The sequence below is a fragment of the Hippoglossus stenolepis genome, chromosome 17 (genome assembly GCF_022539355.2).
Source record: "Hippoglossus stenolepis isolate QCI-W04-F060 chromosome 17, HSTE1.2, whole genome shotgun sequence".
Taxonomy (NCBI): domain Eukaryota; kingdom Metazoa; phylum Chordata; class Actinopteri; order Pleuronectiformes; family Pleuronectidae; genus Hippoglossus; species Hippoglossus stenolepis.
In genome coordinates this window covers 22,278,801-22,291,333 of record NC_061499.1, presented here as the reverse complement: position 1 = coordinate 22,291,333, position 12,533 = coordinate 22,278,801, and the positions used below count along the sequence as shown (strand labels likewise).

Sequence of the window (12,533 nt, the reverse complement as noted above, 5' to 3'; positions counted from 1 at the left end):
ATCCTAACTAGACCTGCAAGCAGGTATTAACAGGCCCTTGCACCCTGGCGGAAGTCAGGGAGTGACGCGGCTGCCACATCACGGCCAACACCCCCTAAGAGGCACTCGCTTGGGACTCGGCAGAGAGCATGTCCCTGCTTATTAATTATGTCACGTGATTCAGCTAGGAGGTCTGTGAAAATTTCAGGTATATCCTATGTTTTTTAAGCCAGAAGTGTACTTCCTGTTTCCACTAGGTGGCGCTGTTTAGCCATTTTGCTTCACCTGCCAAATATTGTCCTTGGGTGTATTTATGTAGTGACTCTCACCATACGTGTCAAGTTTGAGGCAGATTAATGTGCAGTGTCGTTACAACTACTTTGTGTGTGTGTTAGCGTTCCATTCAATGTCACAAGGATATCCTGACAAATTTTGAGGTGCATCAAATGAAAAACCTAGAGCAGCATGTAAAAGTATAAAACATGGTACTTCCTACCAAAGATGGTGACTATTATAGTATATTGGCATAAATATGTGTTCAGGGTGGGACCCTTATTACACATATGAAGTTTGAGAGTGATTAAAGCTAAAAATGGAAGTTGCAGATGCTTGGAAGTTTCATGACGAGACGTCAAAATTGGCCACCAAGCCTGACAAGTTTCATTGTATGGCATCACTAACTCCTTTAGGCTCTCCTGACCAAATTTCACATGCATCGGTGATAGCCGCAGGACATCAAAATGTAAAACATTACATTTCCTGTTACAGCTAGGAGGCGCTATGACTATCATTGAATACAATCATATGAATCTGTTCAGGGAAGTGAAGTTTTAGGCAGATTGAACAATATGCATGGAAATTATAAGGACTCCCTGTTTTCTGGAAAATTAACAGAATTCGTCACCACGCCCCCTGACGAAAACTCCCCGAAAAAAATACAACTTTTAATCAAAAAGTCCGTAATATGACATATACCAAATTTGAAGTTGATGAGATGAAATCTGTAGGAGGAGTAGAATTTTGTAGCACGTGTGAAAACGCCAAAAATCACACAAAATTTGCATGTCCAATTCGAAATGGCCGACTTTCTGTTGGGTGGGGTGAAAAGTGGCAGGAGGATTTGATACATGTGTGCCAAATTTCATTTCTCGATGAGAGTAACTGACTAGGGAGACCCTCTGGGAAAATTTGTAGGGGGCACTATCAAGCCATTTATAGACCCACTTTTCCGAGCAATTCCAATAGGGTCCTCACACTGTTAGTGCTCGGGCCCTAACAAGTTAAGGCCAATTAATGCTTATGCGTCAGAGCTACGCCATAGCCTACGCGTAGACATGTACCCTACACAGAGCTCGATGCTGCACCCTGACATGCACCTCCCCAAAATGTATCATGTAGTGGACACATCTGATGGGGAGAATTCACCAAAGCCTGTTTGATGAGGTTTGCACAGATATGTGGTTTGCACTGTTAGGCGCTCCTTACCATGGTAACAAGGGCACCGGGAGGGGTTAAAAGAAGATGTTTTGATGACACCAGGATGTTCTGTTGCCGGTAAAAGTCATGTGAATAAACACACACTGAGAGGTGCAGAAAATGAGAAAGCTCCCGACTAGTTCTTCCCAATGACTCCTATGTCGCAGACTGCAAGAGCTGTGATTGGTCCACTTGGTAGCATCGCAATTCCGGCAGATTCACCACCATTTTTGAATTGAGTTGAAGGAATGAACACAGCCGAAGTCTTTCTTTTCTTCGTTGCTGATTTTAAAATTTTAAATTGTTCCTCAACATCTATCAGCTCTAACTCCAACATGATCCGCTTAATAACACTCGCCATTGTACTGAAGTAAACAGAGACGCCAGAGAATTTGTAAATAAGCTGGCCAGACACTCATCAACAGCATAGAAACTATCTCCACTAGGGTCCCGGTGCTGTAATTGCCGTGAGACTCACACACACCTACGCTCAACTATGAATGCTCGGCCCGTGCGTAGACTACGTTTGTACCAATGGTGTATCTTAGATGCAGAAGCATGAATTGGATTTTCTACAAATGTAAGGGTAGGAGTGGGTTGCTTATTACAATACTGAGAGAGAACTTTGGTACCTGCTGATTTATTGAACGGAGAAGTTCTCTGACCATTGTAAGAGCCTGTGCCAGAGAAGAGGCTTCTTCCTCATCCTCTGGAAAGAGAAACAAACAAAGTGGATTATTTTAAAACACAACAAAGCAAAAGAGACACTCTTATTTAGCCATTTACAATTAACCATCATTTTGTGATTACTGCCTATCGACAGCTAAAAGATTATGCTCTTTGAATTTACCATTGCTTTTAGCGTGGCTTCACATGGTGTCTTTTATATAGGGTGACATGTGGCGGCCACATCAGCAGCTGCCCACCCGTCTCCCCTGGTAAAAGGCCCGAAGCCTGGCAAAGATCCTTTCTTTTTGTGGTTTCTTTATCATTTGCTTAACACTAAAATGTCTTTGTAGATATGTTTCTTTTGATAGGGTATTTATGTTTGCACATCTTAGGTATGTTAGTTAATTAATGTTAGTAGTTAGTACAGTCCTTTGTGTTTGTCTAGGACTAGTCCATGTGTTTATAAGTTCCCTGTGTCATTTGTGAGCAGGTCAGTTTGGTTATGTTTGTTTGAGTTAAAGTTGTGTTCTTTATTGCTTAGTCGACCTCTTTTTTAGTTAGTACCCTTAATTTTGTAGCTCTTTTCTAGTTTCTTATGTTACACAGAATTTATTTACTTTTGTAACTTGCTAGCAATTTTTGAATACTTCCAATATTAAAGGCGAAAATGTCCTATTTTACACCTTGTCCCTTTTTGAATGGTCCCTGAAAAGACAAGTGTTTACAGTTCCACTCTGACGTTATTTATTGGCTTTGGCAACTAATGGCTACATTGCTGCTTGATTTTAAAACTGTAAGAATTACCTGGACAATCAAACTTTCTTTTTTCAGTATTTGATTTTGCATCGACATTGTATTGATTTATAAAAAGGAGACCGGTAATTAAGCGATTGTGAGGGTTGATTCACCAGTGGTGTTGTCCAGAATGCGCTGAATAAGGACAGGGTACTTGGAGATCCGCTGAGTCACCAACAAGATGCACTCCTGAACCCCATGGCAACGCAGCAGTGGCCCGCGACTCACCCGCTGCCCAGAGACAGAGAGAGACAGACATTTGTCATTTATTTTTCATTGTATCTGAAAGGGCCTCTGAGGTTAATAAAAATGCTGCTGTTGCAACAGAAAGTTAAATAGACAGAGCAAAATAGGAGAATCAGAAGCAACACATTAATAAATAGATTTAATAGGTTGAGGGTTAAATTATTCAGACTTGCATCTTTCATACTATTTTCTGTTAGTTCATCAGCCTTTAGTTTTTCCTGTCATTTCGGATCCTGGCTTCCTTTGCTTCAGTATCCCTCAGCTTTAGTGTAAGATGGTTAATGAAAGTATAGAGACAACTGTGAGACAGCAAAATAAATAGGAAAAATAAGCTAGCATGTTTAAGTGCCAAAATTCCAAATTGCAAGAATTCAAATATAATTTGAAATGGAAGTTTGATACTTGGCTATCAAATTGAAAAGCCTGAAATTGTGGCTAGGACAAAATAAAATCTAAATAACCTGTAGATAATTTCTCTAATGTTATTGGTTATAATTATGCAAAATACAAGTGCATTACTACAGTATATGGCAGTGTTACCATAGTACCATGACAACATAGTGTACATGTCAGATGGTGATAGTTCTAGTCAAAATTCCCAATGAAATTATGAATGACAAAAATTACAATTCAAAATCTTTGTTGATTGAAACTTATATAAATCAAATTGGTTAACTTTACACAACTTATTTATATAATCATCACATAACTCAGAATCAAGTGGTAAAATAACAACTCAATACAGTTCACATCCTGTGTGTTAACCTACCCGTATAAAGCACTGGAACCTCTTGTCTCTGGCCAGCAGTTCCTTGTACAATTTTACAGCCTTTAAGTGGCGGCTACAGAACTCTGCATATGTCTTCTGCATGTCATCTGCACACTGGCCTGAGAACTGGCAGAAACATACCTTCAAGTTATTATGTCTCTGTATGAAGGTAACAGAGATAAATGGTCTTGTGCTATGTGAAATGTCATTGTTTGTTTATGTTGTAAATGTTGATGTTTTCTAAAATGTATTATATCATGTAGTTTGATTTGTTAAAATCTTGCTGGCTCTGTTCTGGGACCATTAGCTAGCAGAGAACACAGCAAGCATCAATGACACACACACACACCAGTTAAAACTGCTATTGGGTTTATAAATGAACATATTTTCAAATGTAGATGTAATGAGGGATTGTAAAATGTCAGCATGTTTTGTGAAATGCTGTGATTATGAAATTATTGATTTGTTTGTATGTATGTGGTAATGCTTGGCAGTCACCTGCTGTAGTAGAATGTCTCCCAGCTGGCGAATGGTGAAATTGTAGCTGGATCCAGACTCCAGGCTATTGTTACGCCGCAGGAGCAGTTGTGCCAGGAACTGAGAATGCATCCTGCTCAGTGGCTCTAAACAGGGCAAAATAGCATGCACAGTGCTAGGCTCTAGCTGAAGCTCCTCCAGCATGCCCTGCTGAAACACCCTCTCCATGATATGCAGCGTTCGCATGTGGTGTAGCTCTGTCTGAATAAACTCTGAGAAGAACACACATGCACACAGATATGAAAGTCATGTAAGAGAATGCAGTCATAGTGAACATGCAATAGAACATGCAAGAGGTACTGTATGTTTTTCATCATGTATAGCTACACTAAATAGTGTCTATGTACGTTGTTAATCTAGATGTTATATGTTCAGCAATATGTGGAATATCTGTTCTAAAAGTCAATAAACTACAAAAGAATTGAAGATGTTATCACCATAGATGACATCCTGCCTCTTGATGACGTTTTTGCGATGTGTCTGCAAATAGCGACTGTCCACAGCCATGCTCCAAGAATCCGCCTTAAAGTCCTGGCCCTCCAGCTCCAGCTCCTCCAGCACTGAATTATAATAGATGTCTCCTAAACAAGAGAAAACCATCAGCATGCAAGATATCTGGTTGTAAAGGTTAACAAGGTCAGCAGGTATTTTGGCTGCACTGCAACATCTGTTGCCATCTGTGACTGATGAAGTTACACTTTTGGACACCATTGCTGCATGGCTGTGAGATGAAGTAGGGAGTTGTTTATGCAAAGTGTTGCCAATGTGGTGCCTTAGCCACTATATTATTCTTTTCAAAAAATTGTATAGCAACAAATCCTGCACCTACCACCTTCAGGTGGAATTATGCCACCTCCGTGCCTGCCTCCTTCTCGGCTCAACAAGCTAGCCGTTCAAGCAAGCTGTTCATCGATTCTACCTGATCGCGGATCCCATCCCGAACATGATCCAGCGACCCCAGCCGGCTCCCCCGCCGCATCTGTTTGCAGCCGCAAAGGACCAACAAAGCAGCTTCTTCTAAAGCCCCCCCACCGAAGGTAAGTAACACATCGTCCTTCACCCGTGCTCCTGCACCCACTTCAGCTTTGGCCTCAACACCGACCTTGGAGTAGGGACAGGAGCAGGAGGTGTTTGAGGCGCCCATCGGTTCCTGGGTCCAATGCGCCCATGCGGCGGAGCCCACCTGCCTGTCCTCCGGAGAGACGCCACATGTGGCAGCGCCCACCTGCTTGACCACTGGAGAGCCTCAGCATGCGTGCGGGCTGGCTTCCTCTCATTTTTTCATGATGTTTAAATGCAGTCTCATGAACTCTGGAGCGAATCAAACAAACACTAAATAGACTTAATGTTCTGATCAGGTCCTGATAACTAGAGATGAGTGTTTATTATTTAAAGTGAAAGCAGGTCAACAGGAGAATGGAGAAGGACACACTCTCTCTCTCTCTCTCTCTCTCTCTCTCTCTCTCTCTCTCTCTCTCTCTCTCTCTCTCTCTCTCTCTCTATGCTCCTTTGATTAGAAGCTTGGAGTGACCACCTCAGAGGGATGCCTGACTTCAATCAATATTGTTCTTATCCCATTTTTTGTTACCTGAGTTGACGTAATAACCATTTTGTACATAGTATTGTTTGTTTCTTTCAAATTGTTCTTTATATTGGTTTGGATTTGGTTTATTTTGTTTCAATGTTTTGTTTGTTTTCACCAGCATTGATTTAACACTTGTTTTAATAATCTTTTTATTGTTGGACAGGTGCTGTGGGCCTGAGGCGGCAACCCAATCTCTGGTGGTGGCGTTTTCTTCACGACCGTTTTATTGGTTTGCAGTGTCACGGGTAGCTAGTTTATTAATCCTTCCCTTTTTCCTTTGGTTTTTGTCGCCGTGGTAAGTCCCAGTCCTGTCCTTTTCTCTTGTCTAAGTGTTTTATTTCATATGATAGTTTATTTCTGGTGATTGTTGTTTCATTTAGATTTTTGTTGAATTATGCATTTATTAAGTTGAATAAAAGTTGTTTCTTTTCTGAGTAAAGCCGTCTCTTGCCCCGTGATATCAACGAACCTTTGCTGTTGCACACAATAGGGTTTAGTTTTAATTTTCTGGAGGTGAAATTCCCCAGGTGGCGTTGTTGCAATACCTCATTTTCCCCGCTTCCCTCAGGCTACACATGGGTATATATGTATATATTGAGCATTTACATATGAGTGTAATGTACATGTCGGTGTTTGTACGTATTTGTGTATGTTCAGGCCACATAGGTGTACATAGTGCTCTTTCGTTCATATGGTGGCACTGTTTTATCACTTAAATAATTCTTATCATTTCTTCTTGTAGAACCACGCACGCATCTCACGAATATCACGCATACCATACATATTCCGCCCAGCCTTTCATAGGCATCCATTTTTGTACTGTGCTGTTGCTCATTAAAGGAACTGAACAGGAGAGAAGTTGTCTGAGTCCGTGTTTTAGGAGACGCACCTGGAGCGGAGCTGGAATGAGAATCGGGTAAACAGAATAAGTTCTTCCTATACAGTCGTTACATCCAATCCTCACCAATAGTTTGGTCCTTCGAGCCGGATTCTAATCTCTACTCTGGGATAAAGATGCAACAATACAGCAGTGGAGCCCTTCCAAAGTGGGATAGACATCCACCACGTCATATGAATGACTATGAAGTGGACTATCCAGGCCATAGAACACGGGTGTAACAGCCCCTGGCCAGCAAAGCAAGACGCAGAGAGTCCCAAACTGATGCTTCACGGCTCTTTAATCACACAATTCACCATGGCACCGGAGAAACACCGTGAAACTAGGAAGAAATACACAAATGTAAATTCATATTGAAAACTAACAAGTACAAGATAATCATTTAATAAAAGACAAATACAACTATTAAAATATGTAAACATCAGTTAAACAAAGCAACTAACACGTGAGAGAAATATGACGGGTTAATAAAGTAACGCTGAAGCGCATTCAAATGAACACGACTCACCCGCTGTGTGCCGTCAATGTAAACAAAGAACGGGTAACGCAGTGACTAAGCGACTCCCACCCCGCGCTACCTGTAGCAGAGGGAATTTAAACTGCTTTGTACCTCATTCCGCTTGCAGAGGGGTGTTAAAACGGGGATTAATGCGGTCTTCTCATCGGATTCGTCTGTTTGATAGGGAATCGGCGTACAGCTGCTGTCCTACCATTTCCGCTGCTACCATCATCAAGACGCCGATGCACAGCAGGTGTTTTATCAAGCTCAGACCGGAAGTCTCTAATTATCCAGGAGCAAGTGATTTTATGTGTTATAATATCTTTCCACTCCGTGAAAGCTACAGGCATTTACGAGAGGTGAGCCGCCAAATTAAAAGGACAACAAATTACTAATTTAAATAGCAAAATACATACTTGAATATGAATAACAAAATAAACCCAACACAAATAATAAACCTAACAAGTTAGCAGTCAGTTACAACGGGTAACACATCACTTGAGCACAGCACAGTACGAACATGGGTGACAAGAGGATGAGCTTCAATCAATGGAGGGAGATGCCCAGATGACATCTCTCACTCCTCATCAAACCCCCCAATACCCACCCTGGGGTGGAAGAGAACCTTAAGAACAGCATGGTTCAACCAGCTTCCACAAGGAGCTGTGGATGATAAGGGAGGAAAACACAAAGCTTCACAGGCTAGCCACCCATAGGGACTTTGAGCAGCTTCACTCACTCAGAGAAGACATGAGGACGCTTGTGGAGAGCATATGCAGCCTCAAAGAACAAGGGTCACCTGTAGTTAGTCGCTCCCCTGTAAAGGCTATTAACACACAGCCGGGTCCAAATGAGTGGCCTAACTATTATCCCCCACCAGTCCACTTCATGCCGGGAGAGGCAAAGAAAGAGGAGTTGCCTGAACCACCACCACTCTGGCCAGAGTCTGACAAACAACCACTAAGGGATGATGTGATACCATATGTAAATACCACATCAGGTGCTGTCACCCAGAGCAGATCAGCAATTAAGAGCGCACCACCTCTTTATAGAGATCCTTCATTATATGTGGGCTTACTTCGCAAGGAGCCAATAATAGCAATAATTTGGCCAATAATTTGGCCAAACCTTTAGCCATGTTCTGGCCCTCACCTGGGTTAATTTATGAATCATTGTGTATCCATACTAAAGGATTAATAACTATATTTGTATATATGTTTGGATTTTCCTGCAGGTGAAGGGACATCAACTACACCATACACTGCTATTACTCTACAGCCTGCAGACACCCCATCGTGCATGAGACTATCAAGGCAGCACCTGTAGATCCTGCTGTTTGGTCAGCCCTGTCTGATAAGGTGAGGACAGAGTTGGTCAGAAGAGGGCCATACCAGATACCAGCAATCTTAACAATTCCAAAGAGAGGATGGGAGAAGTTGCCATCACCACCACTTTCACAGAACATTTGTTGATGGAGAGAAAATCAATAGAAGCTTGGTGGTATATTTTAAGAAAAAAATAGCCTTTCTGCTGCAAGCAAGTAATGGACTGGATGACTGGAAGAATTGCAGCAACATTGTGGAAGGAACCGGAGACTCATCTTGACAAGGGCCAAACAATAGATTCAAATAGAAATGGCACTTCTAGAGGCTGAAAGGAGAAGTTGATGTGAAGTCCTGACCAGGTTGGTAGCCATAATTCTGTCACTGGCAGAGCCAGATATTGCCCTCAGGGGGACCACAGACACACTTTACCAGCCAAATAATGGTAACTTTCTGAGAGAAGTAGGAGTTTGACCAAGTCCTGAAGCAACATGTTGCTGTGGTGGAAAGAGGAGCCACCCATACATCCTATTTAGGAAAAACAATTCAAAATGAACTTATTGCATCGGTGAAAAGATTATGGAGCATATGGTAGATGAAATAAAACAATCCAAATACTTTTCAATTATTTTGAATTGCAATCCCAATTTGAGCCATAGAGACCAACTGTCAGTTATTATACGAATTGTTGCAATGGCGTACACACCCAACACACCCATAAAAGAAGATTTTATGGGTTTCCTTGAGGTTGAAGAGTCCACTGGAGTAAACCTCTCAGCCCTCATGTCTCTGTCTGTCTGATTCTGAAGAGACTAGAAGAGCTCAACATCCCTTTTGAAGACTGTAGGGGTCAGTCTTATGGCAATGGTGCTAATATGAAAGGAAAGGGGAAGGGAGTCCAAGCCAGACTTCTGCAAATAAATCCGAGAGCTTTATTTATTCCATGTGGAGCACATACATTGAATCTGGTCATAGCTGATGCAGCAAAAAGCTCAGTAGATGCCACCCACAGAAACTTTATATATTGCTCTCTGCCTCCACTCAGAGCTGGACCATCTTAAAAAGCCATGTCAACACAACTCTGAAATCCTGGTCAGATACCAAATTGGAGAGTCAGATCAAGAGTGAAGAGGCTGTAAAATACCAAGCTTCAGGAGTCAGAGATGCACTTCTTAAGGCGAGGGACAAAGCCACAGATCCAGTCATCAATCAATCAATCAATACAATTTTATTTGAATAACCCATATTCACAAATCACAATTTCTCATAGGACTTTAACAAGGTGTGACGTCCTCTGCCCTTAACCCTCAACAAGAGTCAGGAAAAACTACAAAAAACAGGGTAAAAAGAACGTAGAAACCTCAGAGAGAGCCACATGTGAGGGATCCCTCACGTGTGTCATGTGTCCCCCGACCTTCTAGATCTATAGCAGCATAACTAAGAGCAGGTCTAATGCAAGCCTGGACCGACTAATCTTTATCGTAAAGTAAGGTTTTAAGTCTACTCTTAAACGTACAGATGGTGTCTGCCTCCTGAACTGAAAGTGGGAGATGATTCCACAGGAGAGGAGCTTGATAGCTGAAAGCTCTGGCTCCTACTCTACTTTTAGAGACTTTAGGGACGTAGTAAGTCTGAATTCTGGGAGCGCAGTGCTCTAGTGGGTTCATATGGTAATACCAGCTCTTTAAGGTATAATGGTGCCATTGTAGTAGTCGATGGGATGAAGTCGACAGGAGATCTCTCGTTTTGTGCACCTCTCGGTGTGCGTTTTATTTCACAAACATTTTACCGCTACAGAGAACTTCCGGGTGTCACCAAAACATCCGCTTTTAACCACTCCCAGTGCCCTTGTTACCCTGGTAACCCCACAGCTCCTTACAGGGTGTGTAAGCGTGCAAACCACATAGTGCAATCAATTAGTGTAAACCAATGTAACAGTCTTTGGTGAATTCTGTCTTATCATGTGTCCACTACACCATATTATTAAGGGTCTTGTAGGTGAGGAGGAGAATTTTTAATTCTATTCTAGATTTAACCGGAAGCCAGTGTAGTGAAGCTAATACAGGAGAAATGTGTTCTCTTTTCTTGGTTCTTGTCAGGACACGTGCTGCAGCATTTTGGACAAGTTGCAGAGTCTTTAACGACTTACTGCTGGAGCCCCCCAGAGCCCTGTCATAAAAACAGAGGCACAATCTTTGGATGAAGAGGTTGAATCATTCTGCTTTTCAGTCTGTTCTGTGATATAGTATGACATCCTGACCAAAATTCAGCATGATAGCACACTTTCAATATATGTTTTTGAAGCAAAAAATATTTGCGGCCACTGTCTGACTTTGGTTAGTATTCATTTTAAACTGCACTATAAGGGAAGTTTGGCTTTATTTGTTTGACCATAGCACCTTTTCAATATACATTATTGAAGTAAAAAATATTTGCTGTCACTTTTGTTAACAATGTGTGTGTGTGTGACATTATATATTATATCTGTTATATCTGAGCATGTGTGTGTTTGTATGTGGGGGGGCACAACTCCAAATCTTGCTTGGGGCACCACAAAGGCTAGACCCGGCACTGTATACATGTGCATTAGAGATTCATATATATGAATTATGCATTATATAAATATGTACTTTAGATATTTTCCTTTTGTTAGTACATTTAAATCAACAGAGCTTTGAGTCTTTGTTTGAGATCTGTGTTAACAGTTTTGAAAAATGTGTAAATGTAAAAATGTGTCAACACATTGTTATCCCTTGTGTTGTTCCTGGGTCGAATTGACCCAGAGTGTGTGTGTGTCTGTGTGTGTGTGTGTGTGCGTGCGTGAGTGCGTGCGTGTGATCATACGCAAGCCCTGGCCGGTCAGGGTTAGGGTTAGGGTGACCCAAGGATTGTCATTATCCAATTCTCCTGGGGTAATGGAGACCAATGGATTGTCATTCTCGATTGTCATGGGAGGGGTCATTTAGACCCCCAGAGAGGGCGCTGTGGTGCTCTGTGGGGTCATTTAGACCCACACCTGATTCCAATTGAAATCAGGGGGGGTACATTAGACCCACATATAAGTCTCAGTGTGCCACTCTCTCACGGACCATGGCATGATGTCGCGTCAGGAGTGTTTCACCAGAGAACAGGTTCTCCAACAGCTATTCTCCCAGCAACCATCCTCTGAACCCGAAGAGGACGCGAAAGAGCCAGACCGAGAAGTGGACGGACAAGGAGATGGAGAAGCAGACCGAGAAGAAGACAGAGAGGACGGAGACGGAGACGGAGACAACGGCGATAGCGACGAAGACGAAGACGACGGCGGTGACTACGAAGACGACGACGGTGACTAAGACTACGACCCAGTGGCTGATGCTTCTGCAGATTCTTCATCCTTGGAAGAAGAAGAAGAAGGAGGACAAGACCACGGCGACACCACCACCACCACCACCACCGGACTCGTGGAAAGAGAGACCTTCCCCTCAAGAAACGGGGAAATAACATGGTCCTCGAGGGCGTACGGCCAAGAGGAGGGCCACTGCTCCTCCTCCTCCTCCTCCTCCTCCTCTTCCTCCTCCTCTGCTGCGGCTCAAAGCGGGGTCCCCCGGGGCCCCACGATCCACGCGACGTCCCGCACCGGTGACCTAGCCTCGACGTTCCACCTGTTCATCACACCGACGGTAGAGAACATCATCCTGGAGATGACGAATCGGGAGGGTCGTCGAAAATACGGTGACGAATGGAAAGGGATGGACGAGACCGACCTGCGCGCCTAC

The 12,533-nt window shown here is 42.8% G+C and overlaps 1 protein-coding gene across 1 annotated transcript in view; it reads right to left on the bottom strand.

Moving 5' to 3' along the window:
- Positions 1-12,533, bottom strand: part of arhgef1a (Rho guanine nucleotide exchange factor (GEF) 1a) — an 88,346-nt gene that overhangs the window by 52,762 nt on the left and 23,051 nt on the right. The window contains exons 7-11 of the mRNA XM_035183421.2: positions 4,909-5,052; positions 4,433-4,683; positions 3,935-4,060; positions 3,033-3,150; positions 2,088-2,164 (exon numbers count right to left, since the gene is read on the bottom strand). Coding sequence (XP_035039312.1) covers positions 2,088-2,164; positions 3,033-3,150; positions 3,935-4,060; positions 4,433-4,683; positions 4,909-5,052 — 716 coding nt within the window. The remainder of the gene's footprint in view (positions 1-2,087; positions 2,165-3,032; positions 3,151-3,934; positions 4,061-4,432; positions 4,684-4,908; positions 5,053-12,533) is intronic.